Genomic DNA, 25,930 nt, shown 5'->3' on the forward strand with positions numbered 1-25,930 from the left:
GGGTAGGAACGTCGCCCTATACCCCTACTATTTCTATTTTCACAACATTCTTCCCAGTCCTTTCCTTCCTTCTCTTAATCCCAGGCTGAGAAAGTAAAAGCATCCCCGGAATTCTAAGGGACTGAAAGGAGACCCGGACGACTGAGGGGCAGGACGGGGCCTGGGGTGGCCTTTGGGGGAAAGGAGGCTCAGGGAGCGGCAAGAAGGTTGAGGGAGAGGCAAGGGGCAATCTCCCCCAGCCCAGCCGCCCCTCCTCGGAGCGGGGACGGCCCCAACAGCCAGCAAGTCTCTCCGGCCTGGAAGACAAAGGAAGGATCAAGGCCCAGTGGTGACGGGGTGGGTGGGGGCAGCGACTCGCGTGAGCTCGGGGACGTGAGAACGCAGCCCCCGCCCCGTTCTCCGCCTCCCCTGAGGAAGGCGGGGCCCCCACGCCGCCCCCAGAAAGGTCTCCCCGCGGTGCACGCTGCGGGTCCCCCGCGGCTGCACACGCCCAGGCACGGGCTGCGAAGGGCCGGCGCGGTGGGGGAGGGGCAGGGCGAGGGGGCGGGGTCGGCGAGCAAAGAAAGGCCCAGCGGCGGGCTGGGGGCGGGGCCTGGGCTCGGCGGGCGGGGCCGCGGAGCGGGGCGGGGCGGAGCCGGCCGGGTCCCGGGCTGCCTGAGACAGTCACTGCCCTGACGGCGGCGGCGGTTGGCCGGTGGGGGTTGGGAGGAGCACGGTCGAGGCTGCCGGGGAAGCTGGAACTGGCAGTCGCGGGGGCCAAGAGGAGGATCTGGAGCCGGGAGCGTGCTCCAGGCCCGGTGGAGGAGGCGGCTGCACTGGGAGTCCTGGGAGCGCTGCTGGCGGCGGCTTCTCAGCGAAGCAAGTGTCTGAGGCTGAGTCCCCAGCAGCAGTGGCGGCGGCCACGGCGGCCGCTGGGGCCCAGGTAACCGAGGGGCGGCGGCGGCGGCGGTCGAAGCGAGGCCCCTCCCTCAGGTTGGAAGCTCGGAGGCTGAGGCTGGGGCTTGGACCTCACCCACCCACCCACCCTCGCCAGCCTCGGGCCCCAGATCCGACCTCTCCCCTTGCTCCACCGAGGGCCGGGTAGGAGCGGGAGTAGGGCACGGGGTGGGGGCGCAGAACTGGACCCCGACTGGGAGGCGACCCCGTCTGGGATTGGCAAGGACCTCGGGCACCCCCCCCAAAAAAAGACACACCCGGGTCTCCGGGCGGGGCGGGGTGCCGAGGCACTCCCAGGCTCTGGAAGGGCAGACCTCAGTGTGGAGACTGCACCTTCGCTCGTGGCCTCTCCGAGGTGGCCCCCCTGTGGCTCCTTGGGGCGGCTCAAACCCAAGGTGGTTCCCGTCGCTGGGAATCCCGAAGTTCCTTTTGTCTATCAGCTGAAACTAGAGGCCGGAACTGTAGGCAAACACCCACCAGCACCGAAGCACTCCACTTCTTATCCCTTTCCTGCCTCGGAAGGAATTCTCCCCGGCCGCCTGTTCTCCGGTCTGAGTGGCAGATTCTGTTCCCGACCCCGATCCTAAACCTCCATCCCTGGCCCAAAGAAAGGAAGGATTCACGTTGTACTTGTGTTTGACTTATCATTCATATAGGAGCAGTTATCCCCCTTCCTTTTTTTAATCCATTCCCATCCAGCCGCAACCCTGGTAATCTTCCCCTATATTTTGCAAACTATCAACAAAGAAGTGAGGCTGGTGGAGTAGACAGAGTCCTTGACTGACTGGACTGTGTAAGTTAATAGAGCTTCCTTAGCTGGCGCTGTTCTACCAATCTAGTTGGGGAAGAGCGTTTTGGCTGGAGTTAAAGATGTTACTCTATGTGCATAAAGTATCTTTTTTCTCCCTTTTTACAGTCAAGTTATAAAAATCCTGGGTAACTTGATTAAAATGTGGCTGTTTGAAAAGCCTATGAATGAAGAAGAAAAATACGGAAAGGAAAATGTAATTATTTCAGGCATAATGTGTAGCTTTTTGAAAGTGCCAAAGATGAAGTATGTGGATTTTTGAGATTACTTTAACTGGTAAACTATGTCCTTTGATAAATAAGCTTTTAACATGTGATATTTTGCACTGAGGTATTTTTGTTTGTTTTATTTTAGCTACTTGTGGAGATTGTTGATTACCTGGACATCTTAAAACCAAGAAACCTGTGAATAAGTTTATTAAGAATCTTCTGTTTTGAAAAATGACTTTTATCAATGCTTTGAATTAAGAAGGTGTTAGCAGTGGTCTGTCCTTTCTGCCACATAAGAGACTATAATCTGAAACAGTGGCGTGGCAGTTGCCCAGATGCCTGAAACTGGCAAGAAGTAGTAGTTTGAGTGATCATCCTTCAACAAGAAATACAGAGCTACCTATGTATAATACCTCATACTGTATCATTGTAATCTTTTTGATGGCATTTAATAAAATGGACAGCTTTCCTGCATCTAATTGTCAGATACAGAATTAACACTTGGAATCTGAAGGAGAATTTTGTACAAATTGAAAGATTGGGCTTTCTCTTTAGTTTTCCAGATGTATTGTCTCATCTGTATACTTGAAACATCCACGATCACATAAACTCCAGATATAACCATGGAGTTATGTGACTCATCAAGATATAGGAAAAGTTGCTGAGTTTTGGAACCAGGCATTTTTCCATCAGTTCAACAATTAAACTAATTCTCTGCTAATCAAGAATAAGGAGCCAATTAAAGTCATGTACATTCTGTTGACACATGAGCTCTGTGGCTGTTGAATTCTTACTGTAACTGCTAACTCTGTCATTCAAAGTCAACTTAATATGCAAGCTATGTCATCATGGATGTAAAGACCTGTGTTGATGTATCCAGACTCTAGCAAATGTTGAAGATAAAAAACCTATTATGACTAATCCTTGGGAAGAGAAAGTCTGCAAAATGGCTCAAACTAGTTTACTGCAAGGGAAGCAGTTTTACTGTAGGGAGTGGGTTTTCCACAAGCTTCAGCATTGCCTCCAGGAGAAAACTAACTGCTGCAATAGTGCTGTCAACACACCATCCCTTTTAATGAATTCTGGGAATAATGCTAGTGCTGTCTCTGGAAAGGGAGCTGCCTGGGGTGTATTGTTGGTAGGAGGGCCTGGCAGTGGCAAGACAGCCCTATGTACTGAGCTCTTATGGCCAAGTTCACCTACCAGCTTGCAGAGAGGTTTACATCGCCAAGCTTTGGCCTTTCATTTCTGCAAGGCCCAGGACTCTGATACTTTGTGTGTTGGAGGGTTTATTAGAGGTCTAGTTGCCCAGATTTGCCGCAGTGGACTACTCCAAGGATATGAGGACAAACTAAGGGATCCAGCAGTCCAAAGCCTCTTGCAGCCCGGGGAATGTGAGAGGAACCCAGCTGAAGCATTTAAAAGGTAACAATAAGAATGTCATGATGTTCAGATTTCTATGCAAAAAATTAAAGTGATTTTTAGTTTTTGTTTTGTTTTTAAACTTCGTGGGATACATTTACTGTGCTTATTTGGGCTTCATCTGTGGTTGTGAATACACCTGTTTACTTTGAATATTGAAGGAAACAAAACTTAAGCTTTGTATTGCACAGTATATGGATTAAAAGTATGTCTTAATTTTACTTGTTAATAACAGAGTGGTACTTTTCTAATATTACCTATATATAAATGGTAAGGGAAATTTTTTCTTATGGTAGAGAAGAACATTTAGCCACCTGCCAAGTAGGTTAGATTTTCAGGAAGAGTAAACTCTATATTGGAGCTGAACTTAGAGGAACTCAGTATAGAATCTAGTATCTTTTTTATAGTATTTTTTTCTTTAAATAAGAAAGGTTCTCTTTAAAAGAGATCATTGCCCATTGAAATATGAAGAAAATTTGCCAATGTGTTTTAGGATTTATTCCTCTACTAAGAAAATTTATTCTGCCTAAGATAAGTTGAGTAATATTTTTGAAATATGTGACATTTATAAGATGGTGAAAATTGGGGTCATTTTGGTACTTTTAGTGACTGATACAGAGAAAATTTTTTTCCTAACTTCAATTACTCATTTTTCTATAATAAATGGAATGGTCCAAGAAGTGAGTAAGTTGCTTTTCAGAGTGGTTTCAGATTTAAAATGTGTTCAAGAAAATATAATTCCTTGAGAATAATTTTTTGCATATCATGCCTCTGTTCACTGTAAAAGTAGCAGACTAATTGTTATTTTGTGCTTACTACAGCCTGATTTTTCTGCTTGAATTACTCATTTTCCCATACACTTTTTTGTTTTTTCCTGCACAATAACTAATTCTTAACAAGCAAAAAATTTATTCTGCAAAGATTCTGATATACCATGCCCTGGAGGTTTGTTTGTATATTTTTGTCTCTTTTCTATTTGAGTATATCTCCAGGAGGGATTTGAATTGCTATGAAAAGAGTGATGTTTGCATATATGATGTCTTCTAATCTAAAGGAATGAAATCTATACATTTTAGAAGTAATATTGAAAATATTTAATAATTATCTTAAACAATATGTGTCAGTCACTGTTCTAAGTGCTCTGCAAATATTAAATCATTTAGTCTTCATAACAATCCTATGAGGTAGGTACTACTTTTCCCATTTTATAGATGAGGAAACTGAGGCACAGAGAGCCTAAGTAAATTGTCCAAGGTTATAGTTTAATAAGTGTTGGAGCTGAGATACGAAATACCTGTATATGTATATGTTTGTAATCATAGAAATTCCTTGGAGGACTTGATGGGAAGAGGATTGGTTTGTGTATGACTAAGTTGGTGAACAGAGGATGTTTGTCACAGTGTACTTTGAGTGTGGGTTTTCAGATAACCCATGTGAATAGAGAGAATGGTATTCTAGAATGAGAATTATAGATGATAATGTAGAATTCATTGGTGGGGTTTTATTAAAGTCAACCAAAGGGACATTTCTGTGAGATATGTGATATACTCATAGACTTTTTAATGTAAAATTCAGTCCAGTAAAACTCAGGGTAACTCTGTTATCTTTTGCTGTTAGCCATCGAAATCAGGGTTAAAACTGCTGTATCATTTGTAAATTAGTGAGGAAACCTGTTAGTTGAGGCCTGTAACAAATGTGATATACAAGGTTTGATGTAGAGTGTTAAATAGGGAATCACTGTGTATAGAATAATGTGGTCTTTATTATAAAACTTTCTCTTCTAAGAGACCTAAAGTCTCTGTACATAAACACTCTTTTCCTCTTACTGCTTTTTCTGAAGATACTATCACTAGTCGAAGAGCTGTATTTTCATTTCTTTGATATAAGTAAGCTGTTTGGATATAATAACACCTTAATCCCTTTCAAATTTAGTGTAAGGTGAACGTAATGTAACTGAATTATGCAATTTTATAATTTATCAGAATTCATATGTAAATTTGTAATACCTAAACATTTAAATATTTGAAATCAAGTTTGATAACTATGTTTTTTATGTATTCTGATCCTAAGCATATCTTTCTATCATAGATTTTCCTGAAAAATAATTGTTTTATTCAGTTATTCATCTTATTATTTTTTTCTAGTGCGATTTGTAGTTATTAACTAATTGAAGGGAAAGAGGAAGCAATTAGAGCTGTATGTAAAATCCACACCAGCACTGCTTTTCTAATTGACAGAAGGAGCCAATTACTTTGTATTCTCAGTTTGTACTTTGTTAGAGTGTGCCTAGTCTTTCTACTTGGACCATTTTGGTGCTCTTAACTTAATCTCCTACTGGATCTTCCATAAACCTGGGCCGCTTTCTTTCATCATCATTAAAGTAATTAATCATGAAATAAATTAGGTAACTTTGGTATTGGGATACTCTCACTCTTTTTGCTCATTCTTAGAGATACATTTCCTCTAAGATGATGAAGCTGTAATACGGCCACATTCAAAGAGCATTGTTCTATATAATGCTGACAAGAAAAATTAAGCATCTTCAGGGGTGCCACAAATTAAGTGTAAATGGAATAAAATTGTGATGAAGAATCAAAGATGAATAAGCTTTGAGAATTTAGCAGAAAATGTGTGTTTGCGGTAAAAGGTAGTATGGCTTGTTAGAAAAAGATAGTAAACTGGGAGACCAAACATTGATATTTGTTTTTTATGTCAGATAGGAATTCTTGAACATTTGACTATTCTTTCTAATCTTTCTCTCCTTTTCCAGGATCATTTATGGTTCTTAACTTACATCTCCTTAGGTTTTTATCTTGTGTTGTAATTATTTATGCATTTATCTTTTATCTCCCCTATTAGGCATATGCTTCTTCATGACATTATTTATGATTGATGAATTTTTTATATTTTCCATAGTACTTTGTATAATACTTTGCATATAATAAGTGTGAAATAACTGCCTTTTGAATGAGTGAATAATGCTACTTGTCTATCTAAAATATGTCTGAACCCAGTTGAAAGAAGGCTGAAGCTCTTGAACAAGAAAGAAAATTGAAATGCTGTAAGATTTAGGTCAGTTTTAAGTGCAGACCAGACATTTAGTGATTATTAATTTATTAACCTGCTGTCCACTTTTTGCATGTATGGATATGGCATTAGTCCAGATAGTTTTAAGTGGCCAGATATCTATCTCCTGTCTCAACTGGCTCCAAGTATTTTTGGCACACTGAACAAAGAAACTAAGAACAGAATGGAGCTGGAAAGTGTGCTTCCTTCTTACCCTCTCTTGTGTGCTTTCACAGCAAAGTATTCCAGTTCCATACTCTATCTTGTATAATGCTATTTAAGATAATTGTCATTACCCATTCTTAAATATTGACAAATTAAAAGATCCTTGTAAAAGTTCTTTTACTGTTCAAATTTTAAATAAAATAAAAGAATCAATACTTTGCATGTTTATCTTTTAGTCTAAGATCATCTTCTTTCGCTGAATGATCTCTTTCCACTTTACAACTGTATCCTTTTTACTATATTGCTCCTGTTTGCATACTTAAACAGTTTCAAGTCAGCCACATTCTTAGTTCTGTTCAGTGATCTTTTTATTTACTTTCTGATAACTCAGATTCTTTTTTAGACCAGAGAGAATAAAGTGGTACCCTACAAGTTAAGTACACCCAATCCATGAAATTTCACATACATATACAGATTTTTGGTTTTTCTTGGAAAAAAACTACCAAATTTTGACATAGTAATACTATGTTCTCATTCTTTAGAAACAGTAATCTTGTGGAGCTGAGCCTGCTGCTGTCTTTATATGGGGCCTTCATGCTCTAATTTGATTCAGTCTTACCAGGCTCCATTATTCTATACTAACACCACTTCATTTATTTATATATCCCAACCTGCCTCCTGTAAACATTTTCAAATACGACATGTTTCCTATTCCTCTGAAAAAAGAAAGACTATATGTTTATCTCCCCCTAAATTTGCTCTCATATCATCTTGTGTTTGTGTGTTTGAGTGGTGTTTTCTCTTCCCGGTCACCATATTTCTTCTTAACTTACTGAAATCTGACTTTTATCTTACATATTTACAGAAAGATGTTTGCATAGTTGCCTCTGAACTTATTGCTCAATCTGCCTTTAGCCTTAGATGATGTATTTTGGAACTTTTTTCATTATTTGTACTTTCTGCCTTTCAGAATCCCCTGCTGACTCCATTCTTTGGTGTCTCTTCCTCTAGGTTTTTGCTGGATGTTTTCTCCACATGCTTAATTACTTAGATCTCTCTTTATACATACTCCTTCAATTATTTTATTTACATGTTACTTGGCTACCAATGTGCATATCTAATATGACAGTGATCAAATCTGCATCAATAGCTTTTGTCTTTATTCTGATCAACGTGTATCTTTTCACTTGGGTGTCCCTCACTAACCTTCCTATGTTCAAACTAGCATTTCTATTCATTGCTTCATTCATTCATTCCTCAAACAAATATTCAGTACCAGCTATGTGTCAGGTATGTGCTAAGTATCAGAGCTAAAGTGGTAAGCCAGATAGGACACTGAGTTAAGTGGGGGGAAATACATTGAACAAATAACAAAAGTAAATGTAAAAAACAAACAGCTTTGATAAGTGCCAAGAAGGAAGGAATGGGTGATAAGAAAGCATATAAAATAAAGCTTGATGATTATCTGGAATTCTGAGAAAACTGACTCTTTATCTAAGTTGTTCCATAATTATTCTTATTTCCTAGGCCTTTTCTTCTCAAAAATGTGATCTAAACATCAGCAATATTAACATCACCTGGGAGATTATTAGAAATGCAGAATCTCAGGTCTACAGAATCAGAAACTGCCTTTTAATGAGATCTCTAAGTGAATCTTATACACATTGAAGTTTGAGAAGCACTTCCCTAGGCTGGATTCTAGAAATTTATTTGACTATTTTCTATTATATTACTCTATTCTAAGATATTTAATCTTTCTTCTTGGAATTTTTTAAATATTTTTTTACCCTAATCTAGAAATTTTATTCCCCTATTCCTAGTTGGTCTGCTTAATTCATTTTGCTCAGTTGCCCAATTAGCCATAGTAAAACAGTACTTTCTCTAGGACATTTCTCTGAGCCTGGTATAACCTACATAAAAAATTCAGGTTTCTCTGCTTAGCTTTAAAACCATTGATAATTTAGTTCTGCCCTATCTAAAGTATGTATCATATTTCTATAACCTCATCAGAGCACATTAAGCTCATTTATTCTTTCAAGAAATATTTCTAAGCATGTAAGTCATATTAAAGCTTGCAGGGGATGTGGACAAGTAAGGATATTCTTATTTTTCTTAGTGCTTAGTAAAAGCTTTATTTACACAATAAAAATATAAACTTTTTGTTTGTTATGTGTTGTAGATTTTTTTACAGTTTTTAGCAATTTTGCTGTTTTTTATTTTTAAATTTTGTGAGGTAAAATGGTTTCTGTGAAGTAAGGTGCCTTGATTTTATGAAGTAAAATAAATAGTTATTTTTCTCCTCTTAAAAATCTCTGAAGTATGTTCCAATTGGTTGTCTGTCTTTAGCCTCTAGTTGTGTCTGTAATGTCTTTGACCATATCATTTTAATTGTTTTAAATTTCAAATTGATTTTTCTTCATAATATGTTACCCTAATCTCAAAAATATTTACAATGCCATTTTTCCCCACTATACATTGTAGTCTTAGGTAATAAAATAGTTAAAATGTTTATGTAATTGCTTAATAAAAATAAGTACTAGTTAAGAAGATAAATTTTATCTTACTCATGGTTATTTTGAAGAACAATGTGGAACTTCCCAGAAACTGATAGCCTTTTACAATTATGTTTCATGATTTCAATACATAGATGTGATGGTAGATTGAATTATTTGCCTCTATTCTTTATACCTCCATGTGTTTGTGGTCTTTGTTATATGATATAGCAGGTCCTTCCACTAGAGGAGAAAATACACTTCTCTACCATTTTTTGATTTTGGCTCAGCCATGTGATTTGCTTTGGACAGTGTGATATTCATAATATGAATAACATGACCCAAACAGAGACTTAAAGTAGGGCTTATCTTGTGCTTCTGCTGTCACCATGAGAAGGACATGGTCTGGCTAGCCTTCTGGTCCAAGGAAGATGAGAGAGAGATGGTGCAGACCTAACCTGCGGCTTGACTCCAAGCCTAGGGTAGATTAACAAACATACAGAGACAAAAAGAAAGTATAAATGATTGTTACATTGAGCCATTGAATTTTGGAGTGTTCATGATATACCACTATTGTGACAATAGCTAACTATATAAAAATTAAGGAAATTATATTTTAAATAGAAATTCATTAATTTTTATCAGAAATCTAGGAGTCATCATTGATTCCTAAGTTTCATTCATCCACTCAATACACCAGCTACTTTTGTTCTATCTCCAAAATAAAACAAATAGCTCCACTTCTGTCTCTACTGCTGCTACCCCTATTTTCTGTTGCCTGCACTACTGTACTAGCCTCCTGACTGGCCTTCTTGTTGCTATTGTGTCCCTTTTATCTTCACAAAGCAGAGTATCAGTTCATGTTACTTCCCTGCTTAAAACCTACAGTTAGAATAAAACCTAAACTCTAATGATCTCTCCTTTGCCTAACCTTTGACCTCGTCTTATATATACTATTTTTACCCTTGCTTATTGCTATTTATCCACATTGCCCTTATTGTGTTCTGAAATAGGTCAAGTTCTGGCCAGCACATTTTTATATGGCTGCTTGCCCTATTATCACTTAGGTACCATCTTAAACATTACCTCCTCAGAGAGCTTTCCTTGACCACTGAGTCTTTAGAAGTCTCCCCACCCAGTCATTTTCTTAAATCCCATCATCCCACTTAGTTTTCTTTATTTTTAATTTTTAGTATCTATCATGATCTGGGATTATTTAGTGCATTTGTTTACTTGGACTTTCTGCCTACCTGTTGGAATGAGCAGAGTACTTGCCTATCTTGTCTTCTTTGTATTTCCAGGATTTATAATATGGTAGGAACTCCTAATTTTTACTTGAATAAATAAATATTTATATTTTGATTTAAAATATTATATTTTTGTTCAATTTGTATTGTTTCAACCATATTCAGTTTTTAAATATTGCATTTTTTGTGGAACAATTTATACATATGTATTATAGAGTCATAGATGAAAAGATCTGTTTTAAACCTGTATTTTTGGTTATTATATTTATACCTAACAGTTTACATTGAAATTAATTTTTATCAAATGGACAATCTTTTTAACAGTATTAGATTTCTGCAGTGAGTCATATGATGTCACCTTTTGCCTCTCTTCCATAAATCCAGTTTTATCTGTAGAATTTCTATCATTCTTTTTGAGATTATCATTTAAAATTCATATTCACTTGAAAAGGGGAAAAACTTTTGTAGCTTAGATCTCAGTTGATATGTTTGTTAAATCTCTGGTTAAAGAGGGAACCGGTTTGCAAACAATGAACTTCACAGGAATTGAAAGGGAAAAATTAATGTCAGCAAAGAAGAAATGCTTGTAGAAAAGCAATTTGTGGGGGAAAAGATAAGATAGATTATTCCCACTGTCGGGAAGCATATCCAGGAAAGTAAATAGGAAAGCAAACACACATGTATCTACCCATTTTTTGTCATATCTGCTTTAAATATGGGGTTTTGTTTTATTTTATAGAACAAATAATCCACACTTAAAGCCTCTGGGTGTCCTTTCCTAATTCTGATCTACTCACAACCATAGGCGACCCTTCCTGTGAATTTACTTTTTATGTGTATATAGTTTAACCACTATGGGAGATATGTAGGTTTACACACACACTTGTATATGTTCTGGTTCTGTACGTTTTTTATTCCAAAATGACAGTTTTCAAATTTTTTAAAATGCATTTATAAACAATATCTTTTGCAGTTGCACAAAACAAATGAAATACCTGGGGATAAATCTAATCAAAGATGTGTTAGACCTGTATTCTAGAAACTATAAAATACTGCTGAAAAAAACTGGAAAAAAAATTAAATAAATGGAGGGAGATGCTGTTTTCATGGATTAGAGGATTCAATATTGTAAACAGGCCAGTTCCCACAAATTAATCTACAGATTCATTGCAATCCTAATCAAAATCCCAATTGGAATGTTGTGTATTCAGTCTCTTACTATATTTCACATCATGTAGCCTCTGGAAGCTCTACCATGTTCAGAAGACAATGAGAATGAAAACAATTGTATTAGTGTTATTTTGAAAATAATTTTTTCTCACAGACCCTTTGAAAAGTTCTCAGGGTCCCCATACTGCACCATCCATTCCCTCACTTGTCTACATCTGCCATCCCCAACCCCTGGTTCATGGCCTATTAGGGACCCGGCCACAGAGCTCTGCCACTCCCTCAATCCCCCCACCCCCATCTGTGGAAAAATTGTCTTCCATGAAACTTAGGGAACCCCCCACACCCCTCTTGCACAGCACAGCAGGAGGTGAGTGGCAGGTGAGCAAGTAAAGCTTCATTTGTATTTACAGCCGCTCTCCATCGTGGCATCAGGGCCTGAGCTCTGCGCCTCACTCCACGGCCTTCTGTGGAAAAATTGTCTTCCATGAAACCAGCCCCTGGTGCCTAAAAGATTGGGGACCTCAGGTCTAGATGATGATTTCATACTCTTCTCAACATCTAATCTCCTTGCCTCTCCCCTCATTCCTAGCTATTGACTTTACTTCCTATATAATAAAACAGTATTCAGATAAATAACCTATACATTATATAAATATGTACACACACACATAAGCACATATAATTAGAAGAGAACTTCCACACGCTCACTGGAACATCTACTCTACTAAACCTCTTGCCTTTAGTACATACTCTGCTTTAATTTTGGATATAGAGTATGGATCCATACTCAAACTATGGTCAAACCATCTGTGCTCCTATCCCATCCACTTATTTACCAGATACCACCCCATCTCAGCTCCTCAGTGACATATTTCCAGGAATTTACCCTTTCTTTTATGAATTACCAATCTCCTCTTTTATCATTCCCATCATTATTCAATTATCCTGTAATATATATATATATATATATATATCCCTTTTTAACCCCCCCCAAACCTATATCCTTCTTGAAGGATACTCAACTTCACTGCTTCTCTTTATAGCAAATGCCTCAAAAAATTCTGCCTATATTTACTATTTACTTCTCATTCATTCATCATCCTAATAATCAAGCTTTATTTTCCACTCCACCAATATTCAAAGACCTCCATGTTGCTAAATCCAGTGCTAGTCTTCAACTCAACAGAAATACCTGACACAGCTTATCTCTTTATCCTTCTAGCAATACTTTCTTTACTTGGCTGTCTCCTATCATATCGGCTACTCTTTCTTCATACCTTACCAACTATATTTGGTGTTGCTAAAACAGAATACTTGAGGCTGGCTAATTTATAAAGAAAAGACGTTTAGCTCATGATTCTGGTGGCTGGAAAGCCCAAGAGTATGACATTGGCATTTCTTGGCCTCCAGTGAGGGCCTCATGCTGTGTGACAATATAGCAGAGAAGCAGAAGGGGAAGCAGGCACATGCCAAAAGACTTAATGGGAGAGGTAACCTTGCTTTATGACACCACACTCTCTTGGGAACTAATCCATTACTGTAAGAACTAATCCAGTCTCAAAAGAAAGGCATTAATCTACCTTAACAACCTATTCACCTCTTAAAGGGACCACTTTCTAACATTGCTGCACTGGGAATTAAGATTCCAACATGAGTTTTGGCAAGGACACTTGAACCATACCACTAACTTTTGAATTTTGAAATAAATCAAGGTTCAAATCTTGCATCTCCTATTCACATTCACTTCTTGCATAAAGCTCATTAATGGCCTTAATTATTATCTATCCCAGTGAACCCAGTATTATATATACAGCCGGCACCTCCTCTCTGAATTTAGACTTGTAAATCTAAGTGCTTACTCAGCTTCTGTTTAGATGTGTAATGTTGAGCATATTCAGAATTAAACTTCTGACCTCTAGCCTACATCTTGCTTCTCCCTTAGCCTTCTCCTTTTTACTAAACAGCAATTTCAGCCTTCCACGGAAATCAGTATGTCGTAGTGCAAGAATCTAAGTGAGAGACTAGTGCTTGGATTTGGGTGAAATGTCATAACTAGTGAAAAGTGTTGTATTCCAATTTATTTTTTAAGATTAATTTGATAGCATATTGGATATGGGGTGTGAAAAATTATTGAGGACCCCAAAGAACTTTTGTTTATGTGGGTTGTATCTGTTAATATTTGCTGTATTTAAAATTTAACCTGGCATTTGCTTCAGCAGCACATATACTAAAATTGGAATGATACAGAGATTAGCATGGCCCCTGTTTAAGGATGACATGCAAATTCGTGACATGTTCCATATTTTTAAGAGTTTAATTTTAAAAAAATAAATAAGTAAATAAAATTTAACCTGATAAATTTGTGAAATATATATTAATACATTTAATAATAATAAGTCCATTACATATTAGCATAAATAACATTTTGATAAAAGAATAACTATATTGTCCAAAACCAAAAGAAAAAACACATTTAAAAGAGTGATATTGTTTTTCATTTTTTGCAAATCTTTTTAATTTTTGTTTCTGTTGAATAGCTTTTTGAAGTCTTATTTTTGTTCCTTTGAAGATAATTCCTTTTTTATATGATTATTCTTAAGGTTTTCTGTCTTTGGTTTTTTGACAGTTTGACTGTGATGTGCCTAAGTGTGGTTTCTTGGTATTTTCTCTGTTTTAGATTTATTGAGTTTCTTAAATCTGTGGATTGATGCTTTTCATAAAGTATTAGAGAAGTCAATATATTATTTCTTCAAATGTTGGTTCTAGTCTATTCTTTTTCTTTGGGGACCACAATTATATGTATGTTGTACCTTTTAACTGGGTCCCATACATCTTTTTCACTCTTTTCTGTTTTCTCTGTTCTTTTCTCTGTGCTTCAGTTTGGGTATTTTCTATTGAACTATTGTTTTGAAATTCTGATCCTGTATTCTGTTATAGTTAGAACAGTGTTGAATATATCCAAGTTCCTAGTGTCCAGTATTATGATTTTTTTAGTTATATAATGGGATTTTAATTCTTTATTTTTATAGATTCTATTTTTATTAAAATTCTCTTTCTTTTTATCTGTTTTTCTTTACTTATTTTCTGTAACATTAATCATAGTTATTTTAGTCTATGCTAGCACAAATATCTGGATTATTTCTCTGCATTTATTGCCTCTTTTTCCTCTAGATTATCAATTTCATATTGGTGCCTTTTTTGTAGAGTTTCTGATGATGTCTTTTATCAGAGAGAGCTTTCTGACTTAAAAAAAAGCCTACAGATAGGGTGAGATGCTGATGTAATCATGGATCAAGTTGGGCTGGGGCTTCTTCACAGTTTTACCAAACCTCTGGTTTATTGCTGTTACTTTTATGTAGCTCTCTCAAGCCTTTGATTGGAGAGCCTGGAGGTGTTTCCTCAGCTCTGAAAGCTTCTTGGTAATTCAGTTCTTTCCCAAGAAATATTTATGTTTAGCTCTTTAGTTTCCTGCTCCATACCTTCAAATTCTTGCAAATCCTAAGAATTTTGTGTTTAAAGCAAGCACTCTCCCTTTAGCAGAATTTTGTTTCCAACTTACAAGCTAGGAGAGATTTCATGCTGGCTTTTAGATGCACTTGGCCTAGTTCCCCAGCTTTTTAAGCATGGCCCAGAATTGAGCAAACGTGCCTTAAGGAAAATCAGCCTTGTGTTCCAGACACTACTATTAGCACTTTGCTCTCTGAGAGGAACATGCCTTACCTCTTAACAGCCTTGCTGGTTTTGTTCTCCCTGTAGAGTCCCTCAGAGTGGGCCAAACCTGATTCTTAGTCTCCCAAATTAGCAGATGACCACTAAGAAGAAATCCGCAGTCATTTTTTTGCTCACTTTGGAAGAGCTCCTATCTTCTGGAGTTCTAATTCATCTTGTCTTCTTGCTTCAACAGCCCTCTCACATCTTTTATAAAATATAAATTTTAAATTTATACAGTTTTTTTCTAGTTTTTGCAGTGGAAGTTTTGGGCTACTGCCACCTACTACATTTTATCTGACAGTAGAAGTCCTTTATAAAGAAGATTTCTCTGGTTCTTACTCATTCTATTGAATATGTACCTATGTTTGTTAAATAATTTTTTAAAATAATTTTATCCCTTCTTTATTTCTCTGAACATTTCAAATACATCATCTTTCAATTCTGTGGCAGTTTTATAAATTGCTTTAATTTGGATATGAGTGCATATTTTCTGATCATTACGTTTGTTGCTCTCTTTCTGGGCATTTTGAAATCTATATTTTTTTTCACCCTCCGTTTTGGATTCCCTCTCTCTCACCACGTCTGCCTCTTTGGCCCTCCTGCTCTAATGGTTATTGATTGCCTCCACCATTGCCATGCCCAAGAGTGATCTAGCATGAGGGCTGAAAATTGAGATAGGAAGCTCCAACTCCAAGCGATACCAGTGATTTTGTAGATTCAGTCACTGACACATGACCATTTTAGGTTCAGTTCCCGTCTCCACTGAGGCTAGCTTTGTGTGCTCTCTGCTGCTTTTTAAAAACCATAACCCTCGGTGGTAGTCAACAGTGCTTTTAGTTCCATCTATTTTTCATTATTAGTAGAGTCAGCCCTAACTCCAGCTCCTAGTTCTAAACAGTGAGCCTGAGTCCCATTTCTAGAGGCAGAACTTGTGGTCCCGTTTACTTCCACAAGCAAATCTGCAGGCTGCCATTACATATGTTTTTGGTGAGCTTTAGGCTCATTCAGAGCATTATTTATGATTCTTTTCTGTTTCTCATACTTTGAAATGTTTACCTTGGTTTTGACTGGCTATGTTTTTCTTTCTTTTTTTATTCCATGTTTCCCTATTATGTTTTAGCAAAAGGGAGATAGATGGTTCATAAAAGTGTGAAATTATTATAAAACACTTTGGTCAAAAAATTCAGAAACAAATTTTACCCTACATTTTGGCTAAACTCCTGAACTGATTTTAGTTATCCATTTTATTTACTAGATTTTTTTTTCTGGTAAATGAACAGATCGTATTTGGTTCCTGATAGGCAGTATTGATTATACTGCCTTTCCCCCACCATTCTACATACTTTAATCTATTGCATGAGTAATTTTATTCCTAAGAAATAAAAATAGGACCTACATTTGTTTTCCTAAAGAAAGACATGACATATTGAGTAAGAATAGTTAGTGGTACTTTTTCTACTTTTCATCTTCTATAAAACCATATTTTTTTATAATAACTTGCTTTTTACAAGAATTCAATAATTTGGTTAATAAAATGATAGTCAGATGTTTTAGCATATGTTCCAGATTATTTCAGAAGATTTAGTTTTACTTTCTAGGTAAACTCTAAATATGTTTTGATACTAAATTTCTCCCAGATAGTAGTGAGATTTCAGGCTCCAGAATTCAAAATGGTTAATCTGGTAAAATTATTAATATGTATAATTTAATTTTTTAAATTCCTTAAATATCAAGGTAGTTGGTAATGAATATAGAAAAAATATGTAGGTAATTATAATTGAAAAGCATTAGATCTGGGTATTTTTTGTCAATAATCATAATTCTGCATCTAGCATGGTAACTGAATAAAATGAAACTTAGGAGCAGTCTTAATATATTGAAAGAGTAGTCTGACACATTGCAGAAAATCACATAATTAAACCCTTGATATTAACTATATAATAAGTTCAGCAAAATTATTATGAATACCTGCCATCTACTGATTTCCTGGAATTTCAGTATTGAGACATTAATTTTTAGTAAAGAATCTGTAGCAAACAAACATGAATGTTTAATACTCTGAGGAAAGTAAAATTTGAAAAGTAGCATATTCAGTCAGCAAGACCTTAAAAGTCATCATTTTGTTTCTTCCCTAAAAATGTTTTCAGCTGATTTAATTGCTGAAAAGTTAGTGTCACTTGTCTGGTTTAGTCATGTTGTTCTAACTACTTTCTTGTTTAAAATTGGACCTCAAGCTCTTATCTTATATTCTTTGATATTTTCAGAAGCAGTTCTACATAATAATCAAGAAGAGGAATTTTGAAATGATTACAATCGTATTCCTACTTCTGCCACTTAGTACTTGTGTCACTTTTCAAGGTACTTAGCCTCTAAAGCTTTGTTTCTTCTTCTGTGAAATAGCAATGATAATAGTATCTACTTTATAGGATTGTTGTGAGGGATAAACAGGTAAACCCATAGAGATTATTTAGCACAGTGCTTCATACATAGTAAGCACTCTGTAAATATTTGGTTGCATATTAGTCTGTTTGGGCTGCCATAATGAAATACAGTAGACTGGGAAGAAAGCTTATAAACAATAGAAATTTATTTCTCACAGTTCTGAAGGCTGGAAAGTCCAAGATCAAGATTCTGGCACATTTCAAATCTGGTCAGGGCCAATTTCCTGGTTCACAGATGGCCTTCATTGGTCCTTACATAGTAGAAAGGGATGAGTTAGCTCTCTGAGGTCTCTTTTATAAGAACACTAATCCCATTCATGAGGTCTCTGCTCTCATTATTTAATCACCTTCCAAAGGCCTCACCTCTTACTAGGGGTTAAGATTTTAACGTATGAATTTTGGGAGGGACTCACTTAGACCATGGCAGGATTTACTGTGGGTTTTTTTTTTTTTTTTCCATTTTTATATTTAATTTGATTTCCTGAAGAAGAAAATTAATACACATTTCACATGTATTTGATTTAAACGACAAATGTATTATATTCCCCTAACCATCTCCTCCCACCAGAAAGCCAAATTGCTGTAAAATACCTACCAGTTAAATCACTTCCCAGACATGTATTTCAGTGTCTATGTATGATTTTGTGTGTTTAGTACTTGACAACTTCAGTTCATTACCAACTTCTGAATGCAGAACAGCTTGAGTTAATGCAAGTTTTGAATATCCCTTATCTGAAATGTTTGGGATCAGAAGTGTTTCAGATTTTAACTATTTTTGGATTTTGGAATATTTACATATACATAATGAGATATCTTGGGGATGGGACCCAAGTCTAGACAGGATATTCATTTATATCTTATACCCTATACACATAGCCTAAAGGTAATTTTATTTTTCCCCTGGAAACACAAATGAACTATGTGTTATGAGCATTCATTTTCACTTAGGTCCATCACATGAGGTCAGGTATGGAATGGTCCTCTTGTGGTTTCATGTCAGTGCTCAAAAAGTATCAGATTTTAGAGGATTTTGGATTTTGGAGTTTTAGAATAGGAATGCTATTCTAAAATAGATGAGAATTAGTAATTTTGGACTGCTGTTGCATTAAAGCTGTGGTCACCAACCTTTTTGGCACCAGGGACCATTTTCATGGAAGACAATTTTTCCACTGTGGGGAGGGCAGGGGTAGTTTCAGGATAATTCAAGCTCATTACATTTATTGTACAGTCCAACCTCTCTGCTAATGATAATCTGTATTTTCAGCCACTCCCCACTGCCTCAGCTCCACCTCAGATCATCAGGCATTAGATCATGAGGAGCAGGCAACCTAGATTACTCCATGCTCAGTTTACAGTAGGGTTCCTGCTCCTGTGAGAATGTAATGTCGCTGCTGATCTGACAGGAGGCAGAGCTTATGCAGTGATGAGTGTGATGGGGAGCGGCTATACATGCAGATGAAGTTTCACTCTTCACTCGCTGGTCTGGTGCTCACCTCCTGCTCACCTCCTGCTGTGCGGCTCAGTTTCTAACAGGCCACTGACTGGTACCGGTCCATGACCCAGGAGTTGGAGGCTACAACATTAAAGGATTTCTCTGCTGCCCTCAGTTTAGGGTATGTAGCCAGAGACAAAGAGTTTTTCCTAGAGAAAAAGTATGCTTTTCATTCATATTGCACCCTTTCCTTTAAGAGACTCAAAAAGGAGGGGAAAGAATGGCAAGACGAATCAGAATCTTTAAGTGTACCACTAAGACCAGAAATGGGGAATCCCTCCTATCAATTTTGTTTCAGTAATAATTGTACTTATTATACCCCAGAGAAATAATTTCTTGAACTTTAGTATCTTTACAGAGTTAAAAATGTAAGTATTCTTCTCAATATTAAAGTCGACATACAACAAAATGAGTTCAGAATAACATGATAATAGTCTGAATCATAAGTGGAGGTGGGGCATTGCTATTCCATTTACAATTCAAACCAGTGGGCCTTTTTCTCCATTTCTTTCCATTCCATTTCTCCCTTTCTCTCTCTCTCTCTCTCTCTCTCTCTCTCTCTCTCTCTGAGTCCTATTAGATTGTTCCTCTTGATTTTCCTCTACCATTTACTTTAAGGCCATAACAAAGATGTGTTACATTTATGGAATAAATGCATGTTTATACTATTCAATAGAAAGTTTGAGTCAAATGATTTATTTTTGAAAAAATACTGATAAATTTACTTTGGGTACATGGCCCAAATTGATTTTGTCTTCTTTAGTTCTTTCTCCATATGTTCCTTCTCTCTTGGTCTTGCTCTTTTGCATACAGGTCAGTGGCCTTAAAGAAATACAATTGTCCACCCCAAATTTATAGTAGAGTGTTCTAGTCCCATTATTTGATCAAAAATAGCAGGAATTATTTAATCACATACCAGAAGTAGAAAGATGTTAAAACCTACAACAGTTAATTATAGTATAGCATGACCTTTTTTGTGTGTGTGAAGTATTTGTAAAGGTATTGCTATTTATTTTAAATAACTGACTTTTTAAATTGTAGTATATTTTTAAAATATTGTCATACTTTTGTTTACTAATATCTATTACTTTTATCTTCTTAGTTGGAAATGTATTTTTTTTAGGAAATACTCTTACTGACATGAAAATGGATCTGTTATCAATATTAAAAAACAGACTTTTCTCAGAAAATATGCCTCTCAAATGTTAGCTTCAACATTAGGGTAGGTCAAAGGCAATAATGTGAGGTAATTTGGTAACTCAGGTAATTTATATAGTGCAGCTTAATCTTAAGAGAAGACAAAATTAATATTCAGTTATTAGGAGTTTAGGAAATAAGGTAAATCATGTATTACCATTTTTTTTTAAACTGGGATTTCAGAGATGGCATATGGATATTTCTTTAGAATCTTTTAGAAGTCTAAGAAAGATGTTGAGCCCCTTCCATTACTCTTAAGTGACTGTAACAGCTTTTGCCATATTTTGGCATATTATAAATGTCCCTGAAATTGAGAGAGGTATATCTCTCTTAATGATGCATAGATATTTTGTTTATTTGTTTTTGTATAACACTAGCATGTCCTTGAGTAGCAGTTTAATTTCTTTCTTTCTAGGGCCCAAACCAAAAAAATCACACACATGTGCTTTTATGTACTTTCAAGCATAGTAAGAATGGAGTAATACTCCAAAGATGAATGGAAAGGCATAAATAAATGTTTTGTAGGTATAAGTATAAGATACAGGATGCACATTTAAAAAACCCAAATTTAAGAAAGTAACATGTATGAATGAAGGAAAAATTTTACAATAAGCCCTGTATTATGGTTCTCCAGAAAAACAGAACCCAAAAGATATATATGTATACATTTAGACATATACATATGTCCCTCCAAAAGATTTATTGTAAGGGATTGGCATACACAATTTCAGAGACAAAGAAATCCCAAAATCCACAGTTAGTAGCAAGCTGGAGATCCAAGAGATCCAGTGGTATCATCCCAGCCCGAGTTTGGAGGCCTGAATATCAGGAAAGCTAACAGTGTAAGTTCCAGTCTGAAAGCCAGCATTCTTGAGACTGCAGAAGAGAGGATTTTTCAAGTCCAAAGGCAGAAAAAGATTGCTATTCCACCTAATGCAGTCAGATGGGAGGGTGAGCCTTTTGTTACATTCAGAACTATCTTGTGTCTATATAAATATTTATCAATCATCCACTTTCTGCAAGGTCCGGGGCTAGCTGTTAGAATGCAGTGGTGAATTGTAGGTAGGTAGTTCCTTCTCTCCTAGAGTTTTTGAAGGGGGTGCTAAAGTACCAATTCCTTAGTTACTTGATTAGTAGTGTTATAGGCATATATACTTATACCTCATTTGGGTTGTCCATCTGGCGAAAAGTGTAGTCAGGGAAGACCTGAGTTAGTGATATTTGAGCTGATCTCTAAAGGATGAATAAAAACTCTGAGGTGAAGAGGGTTGAAAATTATAGCAGGAGAGGGAACATCATGCATCAAGGTTCTGAGGGTGAAAGGAGGGTCTGTTCAAAGAACCCAGAGCATAGTGGATGAGGTTAGAGAAATGGGTAAAGTGCCAGTTGTTGGTCAGGTCCTGGAAAACAGAAGCCTGTGGCTTTGACTCAGCATGCTACTAAGTCTAGATGGGCTTCAGTGACTTTAGTGATAATGATCTGATCTAAGAGCATTGGTCTGTCCACATGAACCTCAGAGTACCAACTGGAAAGAGAACAACCCGTTAACAAAGACTTTCTGTTTTTTTAATGACTTACTCAATGTTGCACATTAAGGACAGAGTTAGTCTCCTAAGTTCTGAATATTCTGACTCTGGTATATACCAAGCTATGTCTTTTGTTTTTCAGAGACATAGTAACAGTCATAATTTATTATTATTATTATTAGTTTACATAAAGTTCACTCTTTGTGGAGTACAATTTTATCATTTTGACAGATGTATGGAGTCATGTATCCACCACAGTCATGCTACTAAGAAAGCAGTTCCATCATCACAAAAATTCCCACTTGCTGTCCTTTTTAGTAACTCTTTCCCCCACTCCAACCTATGGCAACCACTGATCTAAACTCTGTCCCTGTAGTTTTGCTTTTTCCATGTGTCATATAAATTAAATTGTACATGCAGCCTTTTAGATCTCGATTCTTTCACTTAGAAAATGCATTTAAGATTCATCTATGTTGTTGTATGAATCAGTAGTTTGTTTTGTTGTTTTTTCTTTTATGACTGAGTAGTATTCAGTTGTATGGATGTGCCACAGTTGGTTTATCCATTCACCAGTTAAAGAGCTTCTGGATTGTTTCTACCTCTCGGGGATCATGAATAAAGTTACTGTAAACACTTATATACAGATTTTTGTGGGGACGTAAGTTTTCTGTTCACTTAGGTAAATACCTAGAAGTGGGATTGCTGGGTCATGCAGTAGTTATATGTTTAACTTTTTAAGAAACTACCAAATTTTTCCAACATGTCTGTACCATTTAGAGATGAATTGCTCTGTGCTAACACTTGGTATTGTCAGGGTTTTTGTTTATTTCAGCAACACTATGAGGTGTTTAGTGGTATTTCACTGTGGTTTAAATTTGAATTTCCCTAATGACTAATGATGTTGAGCATATTTTTATATGCTTATTTGATACCCCTGTATTTTCTAAAGTGAATATTCCACTCTTCTGCCCATAAAAATTTTTTCTTGTTGAGTTTTTAGTTCTTTATGTACTTTTTGATACAGTCATTAGTCAGAAATTCACTTGACATATTTTCTGCCAGTCTTCAGCTTGTCTTTTCATTCTCTTTATAATGACTAATTTTGATAAAGTCAATTTTCAATTTTTTTTCCTTTATAGATCCTGCTTTTGGTGTAGTGTCTAACAACTCTTTACCTAACTAAAGATCATGAAGAGTTTGTTTTACATTTGAGTCTATGATCTATTTTGAGTAAATTTTTGTTTAAAGAGGTGAGAAATACTTATTGAAGCTCATCTTTTTGCATGTAGACCTCCAATTGTCATCTTTTGAATCAGCATCATTTGTTGAAAAAAACTTTCCTTTCTCAATTGAAATATCTTTCCAACTATATGAAAAAATCATCTTCCTATATTTATTCTGGTTTGTTTCTAGAATTTCTATGTGTCTATCTTTAACAAATATGTACCTTACTGTCTTGATTAGAGGGGAGATGAATTAATTTAGTCAGTAGTCAAGAGATTTGATGTTTGTTGTTGCTGTAGTGGTTACCCTCATGAACCTCAGACTTCTAATCCTTTAACAATATGTTGTGTTTTGGATGGTGCTGATTTTCTAGGTGGATATTCTCAACATCTACTCTACTTTCAGCTCTCAAACTCTTCCCTTCTGCAACTCTCATATCCTTGAGGGTGGAGTATGGGAGTGCAGAACAAAGGGTGGGAACATTTTCTGTTTTTCTGATTAAGTCTACTTTGTGACCCTTGATCAGGGTGAGGTCTTAGTGATCCTGCCTGACCCCTTGTTGTAGGCTACAGTGGATTTCCACTAGTCCCTTCCCTCCCACCTCCCCTTATTAAGGCTTTTTCCTTAAGGGATATATGGTAGAATAATTTAGGTGGGAGGATTTCATTCTGTGCCCTCTCCAGCTAGGATTGTTACTATTTTTTTAAAGCCCTGTGGGATCAGTAGAAAAAAATCTACAAGGTATGAACTCTCTCATAATCGGTGGCCCCAGGGACTCTACACTCTTCTTTAACTCTTTTTTTTTTTGAGACAGAGTCTCACTCTGTTGCCCTGGTTAGAATGCCTTGGCATCAGCCTAGCTCACAGCAACCTCAAACTCCTGGGCTCAAGCAATCCTACTACCTCAGCCTCCCAAGTAGCTGGGACTACAGGCATGCGCCACCATGCCCGGCTAATTTTTTCTATATATTTTTAGTTGGCCAAGTAATTTCTTTCTATTTTTAGTAGAGGTGGGGTCTCGCTCTTGCTCAGGCTGGTCTCAAACTCCTGACCTTGAGCAGTCCTCCTGCCTCGGCCTAGCACCAGAGTGCTAGGATTACAGGCATGAGCCACAGCACCCTGTCTTCTTTAATTCTTTTACCTGACTTGAACTTGAACTTGTAGCTTGTCTGGCTTGTTTTGTTGAAAACCTCGGAGGGACATTCTTTCTAGTTCTCTGTATCTGAACAAATAAGGAAGAGAGTAAGCTGAAACCTCATGTCTGACAGTAACAATTTTAACTCTGAGGATACTGTTGTACATGGTCAATCTATTTATCAATCTATCTCATAGTATATTCCTTATAATTTATTTTATAGTCGCTTTAAAAAACTAATTAGCCACCTGAGAAAAAGGCAGTAAATAAATACATTGTGTCAAAGAAAAAGAATAATGGATGTCTTTTATCTTAGAATTTTAGTTGCCTTTCTGACAGGAAATCAAAAGTGTTCTCACCACAAATATGATAACTATGAATTAATACATATGTTAATTTGATAGATTTAGTAATTCCACAATGTATGTATACTTCAAAACATCATTTTATATGTGGTAAATGCATCTAATTTTATCTGTCAATTAAAAAAAATTTAAGTAAATAAATAAAAGGGTAGCTACAGAAGAATGATCTTGGCAGTACTCATACTCAAGACAGAATTGAAAATGAGGTAAAAACTGGCCAAGGATTTTAAATTGAATTAATAAAAACAGTAAGAATGTAGTAAATATTAGCAGAGTATTAAATTAAGCTAAGAAATATAAGACATGTAATCAGATATACATATAAAAGTAAAACCCTATAACATATGGATGCTTTTAAATATGGTAGTTATCTTTGTATGACTATGATAACCTAACACTATTACATTGTTTGCAATATTAATAATAAAATATGTATATATAAATCCGTAAATATCCACAAATGTGAAAATCTGTATGCATACTTTGGTGGGATTTTCATTTTACAAAATGGTAAAATGCAACCTGACAGAATGTGTAGGTGTAGGTGTCCCCACATAGGTGATTTTGAAATAATTGAAAGGTAACTGAAAATAGAAATTCTGAGTTTAGTAATTTTTTTATCTGTTGTTTTAAAGTAGCAGCTTTTCCATCAAGTACCTCATTTGTGAAGCAAATGTATCGTGTGTGATGTGCTTAGAATGGTTTTCAGCGCTGGCAATCTAATAGTGCACAAGATAAGCATAGTCCCTGCCCTCATGGAGCCTATGCTATGGGGAGAAAAGTGTGGAGGTGGGACACTTTACTCCCCGCCTTTTAACAGAAACAGTATACAAATGACACACTAAGTTAACTTGAGAATGTGATAAATGCTACAAGGAAAAGAAATGGGATGAAGTGTTAGGGTAATAGCAATATTGATGCTGAGGACTACTGTAGATGTGTTGGTCAGGGAAGGCCTCTTTCAGGAGTAATATTTGTGTTGAAACCTGAAGGATACGAAGTTCTGCCTGCAGGAACTTTCTATGCACAGAGAGCAGCAAGTGCATAGGCCCTCAGTGGAAAGAAACTCAGTGTTAGAAATAAGCCCTGAATGGAAAAAAAGCTTAGAGTTAGAGTAGAAAGGAGGACTGTGTGCTAGAATGAAAGGGAGGACTCAAGAATGAATCCTAGGATTTTATCTTAGGGAAACTAGGGGATAATGAGAAGCCAGCAAGTAACACGGGAAAGACAAGCTGGAGACTAGGGGAAGAAGGGGATGGGGAGGGGAGGGGAAACTAGTCCCTGAGACTCAGGGCTTAAACTGGAAAAGTTCTAAGCAATCCGG

The 25,930-nt window shown here is 36.7% G+C and overlaps 1 protein-coding gene and 1 pseudogene across 1 annotated transcript in view; both read left to right on the forward strand.

Moving 5' to 3' along the window:
• Nucleotides 1-653: 653 nt before the first annotated feature.
• ANKRD50 (ankyrin repeat domain 50) overlaps nucleotides 654-25,930 on the forward strand; it is a 41,126-nt gene continuing 15,849 nt past the window's right edge. Inside the window, exons 1-2 of the mRNA XM_012784168.3 lie at nucleotides 654-922; nucleotides 2,099-3,378. Coding sequence (XP_012639622.1) covers nucleotides 2,867-3,378 — 512 coding nt within the window. The 5' untranslated portion in view covers nucleotides 654-922; nucleotides 2,099-2,866. The remainder of the gene's footprint in view (nucleotides 923-2,098; nucleotides 3,379-25,930) is intronic.
• Nucleotides 13,723-13,822, forward strand: LOC142876761 (uncharacterized; annotated as a pseudogene).

The sequence above is a fragment of the Microcebus murinus genome, chromosome 15 (genome assembly GCF_040939455.1).
Source record: "Microcebus murinus isolate Inina chromosome 15, M.murinus_Inina_mat1.0, whole genome shotgun sequence".
NCBI lineage: Eukaryota > Metazoa > Chordata > Mammalia > Primates > Cheirogaleidae > Microcebus > Microcebus murinus.